Raw genomic sequence first — 23,079 nt, 5'->3', positions numbered from 1 at the left:
TCATTATTTCCCTTTGATAATTTTACTTTGATCTTGAAATGAAGCTCAACATTTATATTACAGAGGAATAGCAGTTTTTAGAGGCCTCCAAATCCCTCCATGTTTTGATGGATACTGAAGCAGTATTTAAATGTTATATAAGAAAGAGGGCTGGTGTAAGGTTTGGGATGAAACATGGTAAATCCTTTTCCGTGGGATCAGTCTGGATCATTTTGAATGTGTTGCATATCTTTAAATCATCTTCTCATGGCAATAGCCATTGCTTAACCCCTGTCCTGCACAGGGTCCATTCAGTAGACTAGGGGTTCTTAAACTTTTTCAGCTCGAGACGCAAATGAGAAATTGACCATCCTCCCATGACCCAAATTGTCCTCCAATGACCCAAATTAAGAATAAATAGTGTGTGATTGTAGATGTATTCTCATAACTCGCAACCCACCTTTCACATACCCAGGGCCCACTCAAGGTCCCAACCCATAGTTTAATTAAGAAACCCTGCAGTAGACAAATCTCAGTGTCAGTACAGGATGATACTGTATAGCACCAGCACGATCTTCAAACTCTCCTTTGTCAAGCTTTGGTTGCTGTGTGGTGTTAACATTTCAACCCATGTAGTTGTCTTGTTAATAACCTTAAGTAGGTCTGTTGAGTCCTGTGACGTGCTTGGTGTAATCAGAATCAACCGGTGACCACAGGGCTGGAGGGAGTTGATGCTGGCTCCTTTCAGATCTCGCTGGGGAGGGAGTTACAGTGCCCAGGCCAGGGGCTGCTGTCTCTGGCCAGGGAAGCAGGGCTGTTGTTGTTGCCGGTGCCATGGGTGGGGAAGAAGGGGATGTAGGGTATTGCAGGAAACAGCAAAGGGCTGCCCGGGGGGCTCTCATCCAGGGGCATGGGGAAGCCCACATCATCTGTGTCCCACACGTGGAAAGCATTGTGGGTCAGGACTATGGGGGGGTGTCTGGCAATGAAGCACTCCGGGTTTCTGTTCTTCTCTAGGTCCTCCTCAGTGGGGCCAAGAAGACATTCTGATGAAAGGGGTAAACAGAGGAGACACTGGAGATAAGTACATTTGCTTCAGGACTGGTGCCCCTGATCATCTCTGTGTTAGCTAGTCATGTTGCCATTTTGCATAGGAAAGTTTAGGCTTATGCCTATTCGACACACGTTATTTGGTACACTTATACATTGCGATGGATCAGCCGAACAACTACATAGATTAGTTACATTTCCACCTGATTTTCGAACATTTTAAGTTCATACCTGTTATATCAAGAGCCAGGTCCTTGATCAGATGTCCAACTATAGCATAGGCGACTCCTACCACTACCAGTGCTGCAATGAGCAGGTAGACTACTGCCTTTGGCAACGGAATGAGGTCCCGGACTGCCGGCTTATACTCCTTGTACAGCGGGTCTTCCGTCCCGACTTGAACGTCGAATTTGTAGACTAGTGGGGAAGCATGTGCCTCATCATTGAAATTAAAACTGGTGAAATTGAGGGCATTCATTATGGAAAAGTAGCCTAAGCGATATAGCTCTAATGATGATAAACGCGCTGATGTCCGGAGATGAGGCAATCCCCCCCCCCTCCCAGCCCCAACACCAAGACAAGGACTTGATTGGTGGTGATTCTTGTATCCGTGCAACACTCAAGTCTCAACTTCTTTGATATCTCAGTTCGAATGATCCTAAAGGGGATTGAAAAGCATGAAACATGTATATATGTTAATATCTCAGTGGAGTTGGAGGTGAACACAACTCCTCCAAATACAGTTTTAATTTATGGAGATATTACTTCCAAACGATTTCAATACCATTTTGACAGTACAAGCGTTAGCTGCTTACCTTGATTTTGGACGATTTTGGACGACTGCTGTTTTGATGAAACTGGCTTTGTTTATATTTTAAAAAAAATGGGAGAAAAAACTTTTGGATGTCTATCTGAAATTAATTTCCATGTTCATAAATCAGTCCCCCTGGAGTTTTCCTTTGACGCGCTTCTTTGTCATCCCTCGGTCTCTGTCCTTGGTTCTGAAATGAACCCAACCAATTTTCACGCTGTAGTAATAAGTAGTATTCCTAGACCGCCCACTGTTCATCACTCATGGGATAAACTTTATCCCGCCTCCACTTAAACAGCCAACCTGTATCAGCTAGATGTAGTTGATAATGTTCCCTTAATTCTATAGTTGATGGATTTACATTACCAAGAAATGTTGTCTCCTTAAATGTACTAAGGACGCATGGCGTGAAGATCCTCATGCCAATTACAACCTTTCCAGGAGATAGTTAATCGACACATCGCATGTAGTGGGCGAATTTGTTTAATCCATGTTGTTTATGAAATATTGTAGACATCTTCATATTCAATATAAGCCTACTTTCATCTTTGAAACATGTAGTTGTTCATCTCCACTAGATTATTTTAGAGGGAATATACTTCTCCACTGGGAATAATTCAGGGCAGAGCCCTGCCCTTTGACCTTCAACGCTTTCCCACCATAGACTGGATTAACTGCTAGTTTCACTAGCAGCGCTAATTGTTAGCAGATTTTGAAACTCATCCTCATGAGCCAAATCCTTACTGGATATAAGCATACAGTTCATGGCCTCAATGTGTCAATATAGACTGTCCCTATCAAATAAATACATTATTATTAGGCTACGTGTTAAAACAAATAATTTATACCAAAATAGGAGCTACATTGGTTCATGTTCAGTGACTGACTTTTATTTCCTTATGTAGAGAGCAGGCTTGGGCATGTATGGGATTTATCTGTTTCATAATTCCCCATTTCAAAGCAGCAGTAGACATGCAAAGAAGCAGAATCTGAAGAGATTAGAGGGTTTATTCCCTTTATGAGACAAGCCTTTATCTGCCCACCCCATGTCCCTCATTTCCTGAAGGGCTTTAAACTGCTAGAGCCACCGGAATACCTCCAGAGATTATCTCCTGGACTTTGAGAACGTTTTGTTCTGTTGGTTCAATATATCTACATATTGCAACAGAACGCGGACCTCTTCTCAAATTGTGTATGCTTCATGTACGTCTGTGTATGTGAATGCACATGCCACCTGCTTTCGTTATTTTTCACAAAAGTAGTGCACTGGGCCTTTACTAGTCATGTATTAGCAGACCGATATAGCCCCCCCTTTCTGCGTGCCTGTAGACTATCTGTGCAGAGATGTTTGAGAGATGTTGGGGGTGGAATTCCAGTTTGCGAATCACTTCTTTCACATGGAAGCCTCTAAATAAATGAAAGAGAATGCACATCAGACACACCTAGTAGGCTATGGTATTTTGGGATATAAAGGATGTTAGGCCGAGATTCAATCCGATCAATCCTTCAATCCTTTCGGCTATGCACCTTTGAAAGGAAATGTTTCTGTGTTCGCAGAGACTACATTCAAGGTAAACGCTGCATATTTCGGCTCAACTGGAAATTACCTTTAAATGTCAAGCGCGCTATAACACGGATCTTCCAAGGTCCGGATTGAATCTGCTTTACTCAGAATGGAACTGAAAGGACTCTGCATGGGTTAAATTATCGCTGAGCCCCTGCCAGGACAAATCACTGTGTAGATGACCCAGCCAAAGACAAATTTTCCAGTGTTTGCTATGGAATTCTTGCAATACAACACCGCTCATCTATCAGTTTGACCCAGACACTGCGTCCAAGTCACCAAAGCAGATTAAGCTACTGCACATGTGCAGCATGATAGTTCTGTTGAGCCTATATCTTCCTCTGTCTGTCACACCATCTCCTCTGCATCTTCCTGTTCACCCTTCTGATGCTAGGTGTTTGTCTATCCTAGGAACTGCCTTACATGAAATTCAGCCCTTAGTTTGACTTTGTTTTAACTTCTTCCTGTCTCCCCCTCTCTTTTTCTGTCTTTTTTCAGTTTGCTGATCACTTCTGTTTAAATCCCACAAGGCATTACCTCAGTAGGCCTAATCCCCAGATATCAAAACATTTCCACAATGGCTGAGCTCAGATGGATGTACTTTAAAGTTTGTTTGATCACACAAAGTTTATCCTGAAAATACCTCGTCTCTGGTGCTCTATCTACAGTTGAAGTTGTAAGTTTACATACACTTAGGTCATAGTCATTAAAACTCATTTTTCAACCACTCCACAAATTTCTTGTCAACAAACTATAGTTTTGGCAAGTCAGTGAGGACATCTACTTTGTGCATGACACAATACATTTTTCCAACAATTATTTACAGACAGATTAGTTCACTTAAAATTCACTGTATCATAATTCCAGTGGGTCAGAAGTTTACATACACTAAGTTGACTGTGTCTTTAAACAGCTTGGAAAATTCCAGAAAATGATGTCATGGCTTTAGCAGCTTCTGATAGGCTAATTGACATAATTTGAGTCAATTGGAGGTGTACCTGTGGATGTATTTCAAGGCCTACCTTCAAACTCAGTGCCTCTTTGCTTGACATCATGGGAAAATCAAAAGAAATCAGCCAAGACCTCAGAAAAAAAATGGTAGACCTCCACCAGTCTGGTTCATCCTTGGGACCAATTTCCCTGAAGGTACCACATTCATCTGTACAAACAATAGTATGCAAGCATAAACACCATGGGACCACGCAGCTGTCATACCACTCAGGAAGGAGACGCGTTCTGTCTCCTAGAGATGAATGTACTTTGGTGCGAAAAGTGCAAATCAATCCCAGAACAACAGCAAAGGACCTTATGAAGATGCTGGAGGAAACAGGTACAAAAGTATCTATATCCACAGTAAAACGAGTCCTATATTGACATAACCTGAAAGGCCGCTCTTCAAGAAAGAAGCCACTGCTCCAAAACCGCCATTAAAAAGCCAAACTACGGTTTGCAACTGCACAAGGGGACAAAGATCTTACTTTTTGGAGAAATGTCGTCTGGTCTGATGAAACAAAAAAATAACTGTTTGGCCATAATGACCAACGTTATGTTTGGAGGAAAAAGGGGGAGGCTTGCAAGCGGAAGAACACCATCCCAACTGTGAAGCACGGGGGTGGCAGCATCATGTTGTGGGGGTGCTTTGCTGCAGGAGGGACTTGTGCACTTCACAAAATAGATGGTGTCGCTCTTCATTTCTTGGTTCTCCTGTGGTACATAACCACAGGAGAACCAAGAAATGAAGAGCGACACCACGGCTGTCTTTTTGGCTTTTATGTTGATCTGCAATAGTATTGTGAAAAGACAGGACAGGAACACATCAGTCTCCAATGCACCATCTGACAAGTTGTTCTTTCTCTCTCAGTGTTTTCTCGGACTGAGGAGAACGGGAGCTATGGGTGGTACCAGGGTGTTAGTAGGTGACGCAAGCACCCAGATGAAATAAAATACATTAAATGAAGCACAACGCGAAGATGTTAACATCATTCAGCTACTGTAGCTGCCTACCTAACATCAACAGGCAGCACCAGTAGCGCAACAATTAAAAATAGACACCAAAAGTAAAGTTCCTGGCGATCATATCGATCTGACTCCCCACTTCTGTCTGAACTTGGAATATTCCTGTTTGCGGGCTTTGACCACTGACCCTCAACCTGGTTGTTCTGTTCTGCGTTGTGTACTATTCTAATAATTTGAAGTTTGATGGAATAACCTTTTTAACTATCCTACAATGGCATCATGAGGGAGGAAAATGATGTGGATATATTGAAGCAACATCTCAAGACATCAGCCAGGAAGTTAAAGCTTGGTCGCAAATGGGTCTTCCAAATGAACAATGACCCCAAGCATACTTCCAAAGTTGTGGCAAAATGGCTTAAGGACAACAAAGTCAAGGTATTGGAGTGGCCATCACAAAGCCCTGACCTCAATCCCATAGAAAATATGTGGGCAGAACTGAAAAAGCGTGTGTGAGCAAGGAGGCCAACAAACCTGACTGTTACACCAGCTCTGTCAGGAGGAATGGGCCACAATTCACACAACTTATTGTGGGAAGCTTGTGGAAGGCTACCCTAAACATTTGACCCAAGTTAAACAATTTAAAGGCAATGCTACCAAATACTAATTGAGTGTATGTAAACTTCTGACCCACTGGGAATGTGATGAAAGAAATACAAGCTGAAATAAATCATTCTCTCTACTATTATTCTGACATTTCACATTCTTAAAATAAAGTGTTGATCCTAACTGACCTAAGACAGGGAATTTTTACTAGGATGAAATGTCAGGAATTGTGAAAAACGGAGTTTAATTGTATTTGGCTAAGGAGTATGTAAACTTCCGACTTCGACTGTAAATGTTTTTCTCCCACTGTCTTGACCGGACCCCAGCCTCACAGTTTACACTTCATTTGAATATGTCATATGTTTGATAAAATGTGTTTCTTTGATAATTATTTTAAAGAATATGCCTTCAATCCTCTTTAAATCTGGGTATTCCTCCAAAGCTCCATTGTCCTGAGTCTGCACAACTCTGCCAGGACCTAGGATCAAGGGAGATACTAAAGTGTTTTAGTACTATATCTCTTGACGCAATGATGAAAATAATCATGGCCTCCAAACCCTCAAGCTGCATACTGGACCCTATTCCAACTAAACTACTGAAAGAGCTGCTTCCTGTGCTTGGCCCTCCTATGTTGAACATAATAAACGGCTCTCTATCCACCGGATGTGTACCAAGCTCACTAAAAGTGGCAGTAATAAAGCCTCTCTTGAAAAAGCCGAATCTTGATCCAGAAATTATAAAAAACTATCGGCCTATATCGAATCTTCCATTCCTCTCCAAAATTTTAGAAAAAGCTGTTGCACAGCAACTGACTGCCTTCCTGAAGACAAACAATGTATACGAAACGCTTCAGTCTGGTTTTAGACCCCATCATAGCACTGAGACTGCACTTGTGAAGGTGGTAAATGACCTTTTAATGACGTCAGACCGAGGCTCTGCATCTGTCCTCGTGCTCCTAGATCTTAGTGCCGCTTTTGATACCATCGATCACCACATTCTTTTGGAGAGATTGGAAACCCAAATTGGTCTACATGGACAAGTTCTGGCCTGGTTTAGATCTTATCTGTCGGAAAGATATCAGTTTGTCTCTGTGAATGGTTTGTCCTCTGACAAATCAATTGTAAATTTCGGTGTTCCTCAAGGTTCCGTTTTAGGACCACTATTGTTTTCACTATATATTTTACCTCTTGGGGATGTCATTCGAAAACATAATGTTAAATTTCACTGCTATGCAGACGACACACAGCTGTACATTTCAATGAAACATGGTGAAGCCCCAAAATTGCCCTCGCTAGAAGCCTGTGTTTCAGACATAAAGAAGTGGATGGCTGCAAACTTTCTACTTTTAAACTCGGACAAAACAGAGATGCTTGTTCTAGGTCCCAAGAAACAAAGAGATCTTCTGTTGAATCTGACAATTAATCTGGATGGTTGTACAGTCGTCTCAAATAAAACTGTGAAGGACCTCGGCGTTACTCTGGACCCTGATCTCTCTTTTGAAGAACATATCAAGACTGTTTCAAGGACAGCTTTTTTCCATCTACGTAACATTGCAAAAATCAGAAATTTTCTGTCCAAAAATGACGCAGAAAAATTAATCCATGCTTTTGTTACTTCTAGGCTGGACTACTGCAATGCTCTACTTTCCGGCTACCCGGATAAAGCACTAAATAAACTTCAGTTAGTGCTAAATACGGCTGCTAGAATCCTGACTAGAACCAAAAAATTTGATCATATTACTCCAGTGTTAGCCTCCCTACACTGGCTTCCTGTTAAGGCAAGGGCTGATTTCAAGGTTTTACTGCTAACCTACAAAGCATTACATGGGCTTGCTCCTACCTATCTTTCCGATTTGGTCCTGCCGTACATACCTACACGTACGCTACGGTCACAAGACGCAGGCCTCCTAATTGTCCCTAGAATTTCTAAGCAAACGGCTGGAGGTAGGGCTTTCTCCTATAGAGCTCCATTTTTATGGAATGGTCTGCCTACCAATGTGAGAGACGCAGACTCAGTCTCAACCTTTAAGTCTTTACTGAAGACTTATCTCTTCAGTAGGTCCTATGATTAAGTATAGTCTGGCCCAGGAGTGTGAAGGTGAACGGAAAGGCTGGAGCAACGAACCGCCCTTGCTGTCTCTGCCTTGCCGGTTCCCCTCTTTCCACTGGGATTCTCTGCCTCTAACCCTTTTACAGAGGCTGAGTCACTGGCCTACTGGTGTTCTTCCATGCCGTCCATGGGAGGGGTGCGTCACTTGAGTGGGTTGAGTCACTGACGTGGTCTTCCTGTCTGGGTTGGCGCCCCCCCCCCCCCTTGGGTTGTGCCATGGCGGAGATCGTTGTGGGCTATACTCGGCCTTGTCTTAGGACGGTAAGTTGGTGGTTGGAGACATCCCTCTAGTGGTGTGGGGGCTGTGCTTTGGCAAAGTGGGTGGGGTTATATCCTGCCTGTTTGGCCCTGTCCGGGGGTATCATCGGATGGGGCCACAGTGTCTTCTGATCCCTCCTGTCTCAGCCTCCAGTATTTATGCTGCAGTAGTTTATGTGTCGGGGGGCTAGGGTCAGTCTGTTACATCTGGAGTATTTCTCTTGTCTTATCCGGTGTCCTGTGTGTATTTAAATATGCTCTCTCTAATTCTCTCTTTCTCTCTTTCTGTCTTTCTCTCGGAGGACCTGAGCCCTAGGACCATGCCTCAGGACTACCTGGTATGATGACTCCTTGCTGTCCCCAGTCCACCTGGCCGTGCTGCTGCTCCAGTTTCAACTGTTCTGCCTGCGGCTATGGAACCCTGACCTGTTCACCGGACGTGCTTGTTGCACCCTCGACAACTACTATGATTATTATTATTTGACCATGCTGGTCATTTATGAACATTTTAACATTTTAACATTTTGACCATGTTCTGTTTTAATATCCACCCTGCACAGCCAGAAGAGGACTGGCCACCCCTCATAGCCTGGTTCCTCTCTAGGTTTCTTCCTAGGTTTTTGGCCTTTCTAGGGAGTTTTTCCTAGGGAGTTTTTCCTAGCCACCGTGCTTCTTTCACATGCTTTGCTTGCTGTTTGGGGTTTTAGGCTGGGTTTCTGTACAGCACTTTGAGAATATCAGCTGATGTACGAAGGGCTATATAAAAATAAATTTGATTTTGAATTTGATTTGAATCATTCAGAATGCGTGTCGGTGCATGATACAGTATTGTTCCGAGTCTACGTTGACACTAGTTGAACAACTAACTAGTTCACAGCACGTGTCCTCCAGAACCCGTTTTTCGCGCGCAATTTTCGAGGTGGCCAGACAGTTCTGACGAAAACTTTTATGACACAGTGCAACTGAATAATATATATTTTTTGGTAAGTAGCCAGCAACAGTATTTTGTTGTTTCCAATGGAGTTTCGCTAAATGTTCTTAATATTTTTGTTACCACCACATGATTTACCCTTGACAAAACTCGAGACTGGATACCTATTTGGTTTTGTCATGATCAGATCAGTCTGAGGGGTTAGCTTTATGCCTAGCTAGGCTAGCTGGCCAGCATAGCCCAATGTAACGTTAAAGTAGTTGAGTCAGAGAAGGTTAGAGAAAGTGGTTTGGCTGAGTTGTTACAGAATTATCAAACTTCCATACCGGTTGCATTTATTTTTCCTATGCAACATTTTGCTCATAGAAAATGTCCCAGCTCTTCTTTGGAAAGCCAGCACCTACCTTTCAGTCTTGTCATCATCATCCCTCATCACCCACGGTAAATGAAGGAAAATATGAGACTGTCCAGCTCAACTCTGAATGACTGAGATCTTGCACCTTTGAATCCTTTGCTACTTATGTTTGACAACTGTACACGTTGTCAATGTATTTTAGAGGGATCAGAAAATGTTATGGTTTGATTGACATTTCTCCCTGTATCCTTAGGACCCTGAACAAGGACATGGGCCAGACCAGGACATCCCTGATGAGACATTTTCGTTTGTGACACTGGACGAAAGCCATGGACAGCAAAGGTATGGAGTTACTGGGTTTAAAGTATTATTATGTGTTCTGTTAAGTATTTAACGTTTTTTTTTTTAATGGAAGTGAGGACTCCGGCATCGACATTTCAAACATCTCCAATAGACGTGACGTACACAACAGTACTTCCAGCGAGCTCCCAGGTGAGGAGAGTACGACTGTTCTCAGTTCAACGATAGAGGAGATAGGGAAGAAGGCCCAGGATCTGATAGAGCGAATCAACCAGAGCCGAGCCATGGACCAGGAAATCATGACCACCTTCGAGAACAAGTTAATGAATAAGGTATCACTGTCCTACTGTTGAGTGAAAAGCACATGGTCACATTTTTTTGTAGTTAAAAAGAATGCATTGAGATTACGAGTCTAGCCTAATGTAAATGTGAAGGAGAGTGACTGTGACTAGTGCGCGTGAGGGTTCCTCCCCAGGTGAGTGAGGTGTGCCAGCAGGTGAAGGAGCAGATGTTCAGCAGCTATGAGGAGCATGGCCGTGGGATGGAGGCCAATCTGCAGGAGCTGTCTGAGGTACTGGAGAGGAGTAGTCAGCTCAGTATGGAGCTACAGGGAGCCAGTCAGACCTTATCAGCCATCAACAACAGCCTGCAGCAGACAGCTGAGAACTGACATCTACTCAGCCATTAATTTATTTTAACTGCCTTAACTGATTTCTGGGAGGTCTGGAATAATTAAAGCAATGCCTTGTTTGTTTGACTGTGGTATATGTCAAATAGAACATAAAACAGTGGTTGTAAACTGAGGTGTTGGAAGAAGCATTTGTTTATAAAATGATTTATTACATAACTAGTGTGGATATTTTTGTTCATACCTATGACCAAATAGCATTATAGAGCAGATTTACTGAGCCAGAATATACATTTAACATGCTGTCATAAAGAGCAGAGAACTTCATAAAAAGTTTTATCAAAAGACGTAAAAAAAAAATAATTACTATAGTAAGTGCATATTAAGTGCCAAATAAAGTAACAGGTTTGATGACTTTTTAAAGCAGCCATAAAATCCCTTGTGACGGGGGAATGGAAGCTTGTGTGCAACAGAGTGGCAATTGAATGCAAGCTTCACCCAACAAATTAAATTGTTAAAACATCTCTAGCTTATCTATCCATGGGTAACTGGGTTGACGTGTTATTCTCGACCCACTCAATTTTCCATCACAAAACACTAGAAAAATGGCCAAAAAGAGTAGAACCCTAACCCTATAAAACGAGTTCAGTTCACATAAGTGTTGACCTTAAAATGACGTACAGATATAAATTAATCACATAAAATAAATATTTGCGATTGACCTTGTCAAAGCAACAAAATAACAGCTTCACAACGATGGTGAAAACTTGAGGTTAAGTGCATTAAAATCTTCCAGAAGTCAGAGTGCACAGAGGGGCATGTCAACATACAAAATGTAGGCAATTTAGCAAGTCTTTATTCATAATAGAAATCTGATTTATTGAATACTCCATGTGGTCTATATTAAAGGGCACTTCATTTAATGTAACAGGCTTTTAAAATTCAATAGTGGTGCACAATTTCTATATCAAAATACACTTCATGGAATCCCCCCCATCTTTTTTGATTCACTTTATAAAACACTCCATGTTACTTCAAATAGGAACATTCAAAACACTACCATGAAATGATGGATAAGTAATCCAAAAATCCCCCAACCACCCTGGATTAAATGGACCACCTGTTGATGACAATTACATTTATAAACAAGAGACTAATTTAGCATTAGATAGTGAGCATTACTACAACACTATTAATTTGCCAGCAAAAGGAAATTGCACCAACCATGAAAGGACTGCAATAAGAGTTATTTGTGAAAAGCTTGAATTAACCTTTGACATTGCAATTCAAACCATGCATAACATTTACACCTGGTTGAGTTCTGAGGAGGGCAAACTTAATAAAGTGCAAACAGCATTCATTGTCCTGTACCCCCAAATACAAATCTCAGATCTGCCTAAATGGTAAGTCACAAATACAACTATTCAATTACAAAAAAAAGCAATGGCATGATTATTTAACCTGCTTTGATTTATTTACTTAATTTAACTTCAATTGATTTAACTTTTTTTTTTTTCAACTCTAACAGTAAATGCAGTATCAATTATTTGGCACTCAATTACCAATAACTGGTCATTAGTACCATCACAGTTCTAAAAACTCAGGACATGCGTATGGATCGTGACCTCATTTTAAAATGTTTGTCCAACAACCATTTCACTACAAATGTTGTGAGGAAACGAGTGATTCATTCGGAACCATTTTAACTTCCACCGTATAGTAAACTATTTCAAACACATTGTAGACAGAAATTGTCCAAACAAACCAGTAAGTACTAGGATTTTATGACAGAGTAGAAAAATAGCTTTGTTTTTCAAGTTGAAATAATTACACTCATGAATTGTCCAGGAAATCGACGATAGACTTGCCTTTAAAACCCAACCTGGTCTTTCTCATAAAATAAAGATTTAGGACTGGTTTCCCGGACAAAGACTAAGCCTAGTCCTGGTCTAAAAAGCTATTTCAATCGAGATTCTCCATTGACCATGCTTTTTAGTCCAGGACTAAGCTTAATCTGTGTCCAGAAAACCAGCCCATATTCTACAAACTCAAGAGAGAGGAAACATTAGCATTGGTGTTACTGTAGAAGACAAGCCATCAAAGCGGTGTATAACTACTTGTCCTTCGTTTAAGGAACAGATTGACTTGAGGTTTCTGTTAGTGGTCTGTTTGAGCACTAGCAGCAGGCAGTTAGTTATTAACAGTGAAAGACTGCAGTCCAGTGATGGCTTTGCCCAGAATCAGGGCATGGATGTCATGGGTACCTGAAGACAAAGAAAACAATATAAGGAACCATGTGGAACACTTAAACAGTGCTGATGCTGAAGTTGAGCAAATATATAAGGAGACAGTTTTTTTTCCCTCCTTTGAAAATATCATAAATGACATATTACTGACCTCTACTGGTGAGGAAATATACCATTAAAAAAAGTTTTGCTTCCACATCCATAGCAATGACACATCCATATCCTCTTAGACCTGGTTATGGCCTTCTTTCTCCTCACCTTCGTATGTGTTGACGGCTTCCAGGTTCATAACATGGCGGATGATGTGGTACTCGTCAGAGATGCCGTTTCCTCCCAGCATGTCTCTGGCCTGCCGGGCGATGTCCAGGGACTTCCCACAGCTGTTCCTCTTTAGCATAGAGATCATCTCAGGGGCTGCCCTGAGGGAGGAGAGAAGACATATGAGATAAGTCTCCTCCTCAGGTTCTATTCACTCTGAAACAACCAGAAATTGTACTTCCCCTATGATGTGTAGTTAATTGTTAAAATGTGGTGTCACACTACAAGACGATTATGTCACATCATTTCCAGTTCCCTCTTACTTTTTGGCGTCGATGAGTCTCCCCAGCTGTAGACAGGCCTGCAGACCAATGGTGATTTCTGTCAACATGTCAGCCATCTTTTTCTGCATCAGCTGGTTTCTGGCCAGGGGTACTCCAAACTGGATTCTGAGATTAATAAATATCATGAGTAGCAGAACATCTTAAGTTCACTGAGAAAACAAAATAAGATTCAAGAGCTACAGACTTTTGCTCGGTCCTGGTCATCCAAAACAACATCTCATACCAATAGTAGCCGCAGAATCCTCACCTGTCTAGTGTGTACTGACGAGCCGCGTGGAAGCAGAACTCTGCAGCACCTAGTGAACCCCAGGCGATGCCATACCGGGCATTGTTCAGGCAGCCAAAGGGACCCTAGAGCCAAAGAGAACAGACAAAACATTTATACCAACAAGATTAAACAACATAAGAAAGTCTGGCCATCCACATAAAAGTCAGTACCTGAGAGTGGTATCCTGGCCTCTACTCACCCCCAGGCCAGAGACTTTGGGCAGCAGGTTCTCCTCAGGAACCTCCACCTCGTCCATGATGATCATGCCAGTGGCAGACGCCCTAAGGGAGAACTTGCCCTCGATCTTCGGTGTGGTGAAGCCCTTCATACCGCGCTCCAGGATGAAGCCACACACCTTCCCATCGTCACACTTGGCCCAGACCACAGCAATGTCCGCCACAGGGGAGTTGGTGATCCTGACGAAGGTGAAGGAGATGAGGGAAGGCATTGTAATTTAGGGAGGAGCTATTTTATCAGTTTGCTACAGAGTGAGCCTGGTTTCTAGGGTTATATGAGGACAGTTTTGCAAGACGTGATGGTAGAATTGAACAGAACCATGTACTCAATGTCAAACTAAGCATTTGGTTGAAGTTGTTGAAGCTGCATTTCCCCAGAGGAAACAACGTTACATCAAATATCTAAAACATGAACTACAGGCCCAGGTTACCAATTTACATGTATTTATTCAGTGTTAAGTTTACACAATGTGAGGGCCAATGCACTCAATGGTTAAGTATACAACCACAAAGTCCAGTTCAGTCACTGCTGACGTCTCTCAGTTCAGAATCATAACACACTGAAACCTGAGTAAAGAGGAACTGAGGGGGAACCTAATATTCATGCACCTAGCATTAATATATTTGTGAACAGCACCACCCTGTGGACTAGTATACAGAGTGAAATGTTGTTTACAATTTAGATAAGAGCCAAACAACTTGATCTTGGGTTTATTATTTGAAATTAAAAAAAAAAAAATCTGTAATGAATACAAAAACTCTAATGACAATCTTTATAATAGAAAGCACATATTCCTATTCTTCAGAATTTTTGGAAGTAGCCTATTCTTGATGCTTCATGAATAGATAGCCTTTTCAATCAGTAGAGGAATGCATTCCAAGGTGTTGAGACAAAGGAAGCTTTCATCAATGTTTGTGGTCTGTAGGTGTTTGTTCTGTTATATGATCGATTGGCTATTTATAGGAAGCAATTCCAAAGTTCTTTGCACTGAGTACATCACAAAACAGTGAGTACATCACATCTAAACATCAAGGTTCTCCTAATGCCTGCTATCCAGCTACACACATCTCTGTCCAGTCAGTCCTGAAGTCCTCATGCTCATGGGGTGATGAACTGTTTCCGTCACTATGTAGTAGGGCTGGGAATTGCAAGGGACCTCCCACTACGCTATTATCACGATACTTAGGTGACGATACTATATGTATTGCAAATCTCATGTATTGTGATTCAATACTGCGATTTTATTGCAATGTTATGTTCCAAACATATTGCTCACTATATGTCTGCTGCAGAGAGAAGAGAAAGCATGAGAGAATTCATTTTGATCAGTCAGGTAATAAAAGTGCTGAAGACATGTTTGCTTACTATTTAAAAATAAGATGGAGAACGGTGGAGAAAATAAGATTAAATATATAGATAGATAGATATATATTATCGTCAAAAATAATATTGCGACATGTAACTGTATTGATTTTTTCCCCTAGCACTACTATGTAGTGAAGTACTGTCTCCCAGTCCTACTCACCAGGTCTTGGAGCCAGTGAGAGTGAAGGTGCGGCTGGAGGGGTTGAACTTAGCCCGGGTCTCCATGCCACCGGGGTCACTGCCGTGGTTGGGCTCAGTCAACCCAAAACAGCCCAGGATCTCTCCACGAGCTGGGAGGTAGAGGACACATTACAGGACAAATACACCCAGATACAAACAGGATTGTGCATCATTTAAGATGAGGCTTAAGGGATGTGGATGTCCCCTCCTCCTTACCCAGCCTGGGCAGCCACTTCTCCTTCTGCTCTTCGGTCCCGTACGCATAGATAGGGTGCATGACCAAGGAGGACTGCACACTCATGACAGAGCGGTAGCTGCTGTCCACCCTCTCCACTTCCCTCGCGATCAAACCGTAGGCCACATAGCTCGTCCCAGCACAGCCATAGCCTGGTCAAAGTGTGGAGGGAGAGAGGTCACATCATAAGCAATAACCTCCAAAACAAGCAGTAGGCCTACATTAAAAGGGAATTAAGTGAATCTACAATCAATTATCTAATTTACATTATCTATATTTCAATGCGTCTGGCATGACACATATAGTTGATTCTGAAAAACAAATAGCCTTTAACATTTTGTGATCAAAATGACCAAAGTTCATTTCACAGAAAACAAAATCCCTCTTTGAATGCTTACAGAGAATGATATAACCCCCCGGGGGGCTTACAGGTACATTAACCATTTCAAATTCTAAGTTTATAAAACATGTACCAGTAGGCTGTCACTCAAATTAAAATAAGAAAACTGTAAGAAATAGAGTTTAAGTGATAAAAAAAAAACAGCCAACCATGTTTCCCACCCATTCCCATCCCGCTCACCAGTTTACAGAGTCAAGTATATTTGTCCAAGCCTCAATTGTTCCTTGAGTAGCACCATTCATTCTCGCTGTCGATAATTATAACTTCTAACAGTAACTGTATCCACTGGCGAACTTGGAGAGAGTGAGGTGATTGCTGGCTCTTAGATGGCAATCATCTCTGATTGATTGAGAGAGTCAGGGAGCGATCATCATTAGGGAACATAATATATGCCAAACATTAAATATTTACATTCATGCACATCGCACTTGTACCTTTGCCCCAGAAGCATTTAACTGCAGGGCACTCCCCCAGCATATGGAGTTGGGGCCAATTTCATCATAAAACATTTTGTTGGTGTTAAATACAGTCTGAACAAACTTAAAATGTATAAATTGATGGCTTGGATTACAGGATGACTTATTTTTCCATATTCTGTTCCAGTTAAAGGGTTGTTCAGATTCAACAAGATCTGTGAACCAAACATTTTAATAGCTAGCTCAGAATGAGCTTTGTTTTTTTGTTAATATATTATAGAGATTACAGGTCGACCGATTATGATTTTTCAACGCCGATACCGATTATTGGAGGACCAAAAAAAGCCGATACTGATTAAATCGGATGATATATTTGCAATAATGGCAATTATAACAATACTGAATGAACAATGAACCCTTTTATTTTAAATAATGAAACATGTTCAATTTGGTTTAAATAATGCAAAAACAGTGTTAGAGAAGAATGTAAAAGTGCAATATATGCCATGTAAAAAAGCTAACGTTTCAAATCAAATTTATTTGTCACATACACATGGTTAGCAGATGTTAATGCGAGTGTAGTGAAATGCTTGTGCTTCTAGTTCCGATCATGCAGTAATATCTAACAAGTAATCTAACAATTTCACAACAACTACCTTATACACACAAGTGTAAAGGAATGAATAAGAATATGTACATAAAAATATATGAATGAGCGATGGCCGAACAGCATAGGCAAGATGCAGTAGATGGTATAGAGTATAGTATATACATATGAGATGAGTAATGTTGGGTATGTAAACATTATATAAAGTCGCATTGTTTAAAGTGGCTAGTGATACATTTTTTCATTATTAAAAGAGGCTAGAGATGAGTCCGTATGTTGGCAGCAGCCACTCAATGTTAGTGATGGCTGTTTAACAGTCTGATGGCCTTGAGATAGCTGTTTTTCAGTCTCTCAGTCCCCGCTTTGATGCACCTGTACTGACCTCGCCTTCTGGATGATAGCGGGGTGAACAGGCAGTGGCTCGGGTGGTTGTTGTCCTTGATGATCTTTTTGGCCTTCCTGTGACGTCGGGTGGTGTAGGTGTCCTGGAGGGCAGGTAGTTTGCCCCCGGTGATGCATTGTGCAGACCTCACTACCCTCTGGAGAGCCTTACAGTTGTGGGTGGAGCAGTTGCCGTACCAGGCAGTGATACAGCCCGACAGGATGCTCTCGATTGTGCATCTGTAAAAGTTTGTGAGTGTTTTTGGTGACAAGCCAAATTTCTTCAGCCTCCTGAGGTTGAAGAGGCGCTGCTGCGCCTTCACCACGCTGTCTGTGTGAGTGGACCATTTCAGTTTGTCCGTGATGTGTACGCCGAGGAACTTAAAACGTTACACCTGCACTACTGTCCCGTTGATGTGGATAGGGGGGTGCTCCCTCTGCTGTTTCCTGAAGTCCACGATCATCTCCTTTGTTTTGTTGACATTGAATGTGAGGTTATTTTCCTGACACCACACTCCGAGGGCCCTCACCTCCTCCCTGTAGGCCGTCTCGTCGTTGTTGGTAATCAAGCCTACCACTGTAGTGTCGTCTGCAAACTTGATTGAGTTGGAGACGTACATGGCCACGCAGTCATGGGTGAACAGGGAGTACAGGAGAGAGCTGAGAACGCACCCTTGTGGGGCCCCAGTGTTGAGGATCAGCGGGGTGGAGATGTTGTTACTGGCCCTCACCACCTGGGGGTAGGTAACATCTCCACCCCGCTGATCCTCAACACTTAAGTTCCTTGCTCAGAAAATATGAAAGCTGGTGGTTCAATATTCCCAGTTCTTCAATATTCCCAGTTAAGTTTAAGGTTGTAGTCATTATAGGAATTATGACGCGTCAACTATTTCTCTCTATACCATTTGTATTTCATATACCTTTTTGACTATTGGATGTTCTTATAGGCACTTTAGTATTGCCAGCCTAATCCTGGGAGTTGATAGGCTTGAAGTCATAAACAGCGCTGTGTTTCAAGCATTGCTAAGAGCTGCTCGCGAACGCAGTAAAGTGCTGTTTGAATGAATGCTTACGAGCCTGCTGCTGCCTACCACCACTCAGTCAGACTGCTCTATCAAATCATAGACTTAATTATAATAAACACAGAAATACGAGCCTTTGGTCATTAATATGGTCAAATCTGGGAACTATAATTTCAAAAACAGAACATTTATTCTTTCAGAACCATTCCGTATTTTGCTGAACTGGTGGCAACCCCAAGTCTAAATATTGCTGTTACATTGCACAACCTTCAATGTTATGTCATAATTATGTAAAATTCTGGCAAATTAATTACGGTCTTTGTTAGGAAGAAACAGTTTGCAACGAGCCAGGTGGCCCAAACTGTTGCATATACCCTGACTCTGCTTGCAATGAACGCAAGAGAAGTGACACAATTTCTCTAGTTAATATTGCCTGCTAACATGCATTTATTTCAACTAAATATGCAGGTTTAAAAAAATATACTTCTGTGTATTTATTTTAAGAAAGGCATTGATGTTTATGGTTAGGTACAGTTGTGCAACGAATGTGCTTTTTTCGCAAATGCGCTTTTGTTAAATCATCACCTGTTTAGGGAAGTTGAATTAGGCTGTGATTCAATGATAAATTAACATTGATTATATGCAACGCATGACAAGCTAGTTAACCTAGTAATATCAACCATGTGTAGTTAACTAGTGATTATGTGAAGATTGATTGTTTTTTTAAAAGATCAGTTTAATGCTAGCTAGCAACTTAACTCATTGCAGCCACAAGGTCCGTTTGACACTGCACTCGCGTAACAGGTGGTCAGCCTGCCACACAGTTTCCTCATGATTGCAATGTAATCGGCGTCCAAAAAGACAGATTACCGATTGTTATGAAAACTTGAAACCGGCCCTAATTAAATCGGCCATGCCGATTAATCGGTCGAGCTCTAATGGAGATCAGTCCGTTCAAGAGCCCAGATAATTTATTTATAAATCCCATCATTGGATGGTTCGGTAGTTGGGTTTCCCAAGGGAGTCCATAGGCCAGCATAGCTGATCTAAATTGTAAATATAGAAAAAATGATTTACCTGGTAATTTGTTTGTATTTCAAATCTTGGAATGTTCTCAAACCATTACTGTCCATGATATCGGCAAGGCCACCCTCCAGATCGCAAAGGTATTGACTCACCTTTAATGGTTGGGCCCAGGACACCCAGCTCCCCCATCTCTGACACAATGTCTCGATGGAACACTAAGACAAAACAGGCAGCATGTTATGTTGACATGGTTTGCATAACTGACGAAATTCATAATATTGACATTCCATCTTAAAGGGCAAAACTGATCCTTAAGGGTTCCTTCAGAGGTTATTGGCATAAATAGCTCAATGGGCTCTGCATGGGTGATGGTGTGTCTCAAAAGTCAGACCCACCTTCGTTTCTGTTGGCCATCAGAATGCGGGGCATGAGTTTGTCCTGACAGTAATCACGGAATGAGTCTCGGATCATGATCTCTTCCTCAGTCAGCTGACCCTCCAGCTCCAGGCCATCCCGCCAGTTAAACTGAACCTTGGCTGGTGGTTCAGTAGAGAAGGATTGCAGAGAAGCACAACTGAATATTCATCAGACCCCAAAAATAATATAAGGGCAATATATATATATATATATATATATATATATATATATATATATATATATATATATATATATATATATGATTGATCTGAAAGGAGTTGATATCGACATACGTGCTTTAGCCTTCTTCTCACTAGCTTTCTCTGCATCTGTGGAAAGGACACAGATTGGGTACTTCCCCTGACAAATAGAGGCATGATGATTGTAAGAATGGCTTTGTAAAACTGCTACCATTGTGTTCTCATGATGGCAAGGTCATTATTAAGTAATATTATACCCTTTTGTGCAGGCGCTGCTGATCCCTGAGATCTTGACGCTGAAATGATGGCACATCTCTGGGGGTTGACCAGCAGACGGCACACAGCGCTTCTCAGTGCCATGATGGGTAGCTAGATTTCTATGAGAGAAAAACAAGGAGAAAAACGTTTTAGAAGAAAATTATCCATAAAACAATGCAACAAACTCAAATAGTTGTCATTTCAAAGACATAATGGGTTATAACTTTTAACAATCATGTAATTTGAGAGCAGGTGGAGAACGCAACTAGCAAATTGAACTCATGTAGCTGCATAGGATAGTTTGAGGACAAATACGTCGTGATTAGTTTCAAGAATGTTGAAAAAGAGATATGGTGGTTGGCAGACAAGTTGTTACACAACATTAACACTAGCTGGTAGCGATCCCAACTATTTATACAGTAGCTAGCTAACGTAAAGTAGCTAGCTAGATAAATGTCGATCTGCAGGCAACTGAAACTTGGCAGTTATTAACACACCTAACTGTGTGTGTCGGCCACGTTAGTTGAGGTTAAAATGTTAGTTGTGATAGCTAAAACAGCTAGCTATTTAGCAAACTGCATGCAGATAAACTAATACTATTAGTTAGTTTACGTTATCAAGATGTAAAAGCATAGTATCGAGTTTATTTACTTGACCTAACCACAAACTTACTGTTTCATGAATGTCCCAAATATGTTGGCTAACTTCAATACATAGACTGACCTGTAATTGACAGTGCTGGAGATCCTTGACCCAGGCCTCCGTAGTCCTTTCCAAATTGACAAGGTAGAGGAGGACAAACTTTAACACAGGCACCTGCGTAACGTAGGTCAGGAATGGTTAGGTTCTGTCGCCATTTTGAGTGTGGCAAATTGACGTTGATCCACATTTAGTATGATAAAAGAACATGTTAATCAGAGCTATGTATGTATGTCTGGAACCAAATGTAAATGATAGTGGGAAGTATATTACTATAAAAACAAATATATGTTTTTTTTTGTGCAAAAGCATTGTTCGTTGTTTTTCTTCTCTTTTCACCACTCCCTATTACTGCTTTCTAGTGTCTCTCCATGCTGTTGCGTAGTTTTTGACTAAGCTCTGATTGGTTTATTGGCGGGGGCGTGCAGATTCAAGGCGTGGCAATGAGAGGGTTCTGTTCATGCATTGACCACATTCATGTTCAGAACTATTTTCAGAACGTAGTGGTGGAAACGTACCCAATTGTCATACTTGAGTAAAAGTAAAGATACCTTAATAGAAAATGACTGAAGTAAAAGGGAGAGTCACCTAGTAAAATACAACTTGAGTAAAAGTCTACAAATATTTGGTTTTAAATATACTTATGTATTTTTAATTTTTTTTATTTAACCTTTATTTAACTAGGCAAGCCAGTTAAGAACAAATTCTTATTTACAATGACGGCCTACACCGGCCAAACCCGGACGACGCTGGGCCAATTGTGCGCCGCCCTATGTATGGATTAAAAAGTACATTATATTCTTTAGGAATGTAAAGTAAAAGTAAAAGTAGTCAAAAATATAAATAGTAACGTAAAGTACAGATACTACTTAATTAGTACTTTAAAGTACTTTACATCACTGCATATTGACCTGTCAAGCTGATAAAAACGATTGTAATTTATCATTCCATACATTAACTTGACTATGACTTGGAATGTTTTTCCTGTAGATAACAATTAAACATTGAGTCACTAGAGTCTGATTACTTTCGCAACCACTTTCATGACTTTGCCCTTCTCTCTGGATCATAAAAGGAGGATCATTTTCATATTATTCTAAGATGTTGGGCCCTGACTTTACCAGTAGAGTGCAGCACATTGGCATTTGTGTAATGAGCTCAATGTAACATGCACTAATATGATAGAATATAATAGAGCTATAATACTCTACAAAGCTCATTGAAGGTTTGTTTCTGATTGTTGTTAACTAAATCTGCAAAGAGATGTTGATTCCAGACATGCAACTCCCCATCCCACATTTAGAAAAAGGTCAATAACTAAATGAGAATTAAATATATTAATAATTGGGGAAAAAGCACTTCAATCCTGTGTGACACTTGGCAGAAGCAGTGTGCTGTTGAAAGGCCCTAAGGAATCCTGCAGTGAGATGCCCATTTAGGTAAGACCTTCAAGGTACCAGCCATGCTGAGACAGAAACAAACTGACATGGTGTATAGTCACCGGGTGTTATGATGAATTATCAAACTTTTTTTACCAGGACAGTCACACATTTTGAACAATAGCCACGTTGATATGGTGCCAATATGATGCCTTCCAGTGTAATGAAAATGTAATTGTTTGCCAGTCATCTGAGTTGGATAGATAGGCACCAATTCCAGCATTCTTCTTTCTTTTGGAAATACTATTTTAACTTGACTGCACGTCCAACACAGTTCTTACATGTTTATTGTGTAGCTCAATTAATCTGATATATTAGAAAACAAATGACTGAGAAAGTAGGTTTAACCTGTATCGTACTCCTAGTCCCTTTTCACAGCGGTTCTTCCACTCCAGTCCTGACATAGATTATTTAGTATTTTAGGTAATCTTGCAGCTTCTCTTCTTGACACACTGTATCATACTGTATAAAAACATGTCCCTTTGCTCAACATATGAAGATAAATAGATGGCTATACTGTCTGCATGTGGTATGGTC

The 23,079-nt window shown here is 41.1% G+C and overlaps 3 protein-coding genes across 5 annotated transcripts; 1 reads left to right on the top strand and 2 right to left on the bottom strand.

Annotated features, from left to right (window-relative positions):
* Positions 1 to 631: 631 nt before the first annotated feature.
* On the bottom strand, positions 632 to 1,646 carry LOC145872791 (uncharacterized). The gene is made up of 2 exons (XM_082971444.1): positions 1,261 to 1,646; positions 632 to 1,025 (listed from the first exon to the last, which is right to left on the bottom strand). The coding sequence occupies exons 1-2, from the start codon at positions 1,505 to 1,507 to the stop codon at positions 724 to 726; spliced, it is 549 nt and encodes a 182-aa protein (XP_082827570.1). The 5' UTR covers positions 1,508 to 1,646; the 3' UTR covers positions 632 to 723.
* A 7,572-nt stretch (positions 1,647 to 9,218) lies between these two features.
* LOC106601352 (synaptonemal complex central element protein 2) lies at positions 9,219 to 12,059 on the top strand. Its single transcript, XM_014193507.3, has 5 exons — positions 9,219 to 9,313; positions 9,628 to 9,702; positions 9,870 to 9,958; positions 10,032 to 10,248; positions 10,392 to 12,059. The coding sequence occupies exons 2-5, from the start codon at positions 9,631 to 9,633 to the stop codon at positions 10,584 to 10,586; spliced, it is 573 nt and encodes a 190-aa protein (XP_014048982.1). The 5' UTR covers positions 9,219 to 9,313; positions 9,628 to 9,630; the 3' UTR covers positions 10,587 to 12,059.
* Positions 11,379 to 23,033, bottom strand: LOC106601351 (glutaryl-CoA dehydrogenase, mitochondrial). 3 transcript variants are annotated; one of them, XM_014193504.3, is made up of 13 exons: positions 22,891 to 23,033; positions 21,128 to 21,220; positions 20,404 to 20,523; positions 20,240 to 20,275; positions 19,925 to 20,065; positions 19,682 to 19,744; positions 15,659 to 15,829; positions 15,423 to 15,552; positions 13,860 to 14,076; positions 13,640 to 13,743; positions 13,372 to 13,497; positions 13,049 to 13,209; positions 11,379 to 12,808 (listed from the first exon to the last, which is right to left on the bottom strand). In XM_014193504.3, exons 3-13 carry the CDS (start codon positions 20,504 to 20,506, stop codon positions 12,735 to 12,737), a joined length of 1,326 nt encoding a protein of 441 aa, XP_014048979.1. In that variant the 5' UTR covers positions 20,507 to 20,523; positions 21,128 to 21,220; positions 22,891 to 23,033; the 3' UTR covers positions 11,379 to 12,734. The 3 variants fall into 3 exon arrangements, with proteins under 3 accessions (XP_014048979.1, XP_014048981.1, XP_082827569.1); XM_014193506.3 differs by having other exon boundaries at positions 21,077 to 21,220; positions 22,891 to 23,031; XM_082971443.1 differs by lacking the exon at positions 22,891 to 23,033 and having other exon boundaries at positions 21,128 to 21,237.
* Positions 23,034 to 23,079: the final 46 nt, after the last annotated feature.

The sequence above is a fragment of the Salmo salar genome, chromosome 03, assembly GCF_965601325.2.
Source record: "Salmo salar chromosome 03, fSalSal1, whole genome shotgun sequence".
In the NCBI taxonomy this organism is placed as follows: domain Eukaryota; kingdom Metazoa; phylum Chordata; class Actinopteri; order Salmoniformes; family Salmonidae; genus Salmo; species Salmo salar.
The sequence above is the reverse complement of the archived record's forward strand: the minus strand, read 5'-3'. Positions and strand labels throughout refer to the sequence as shown.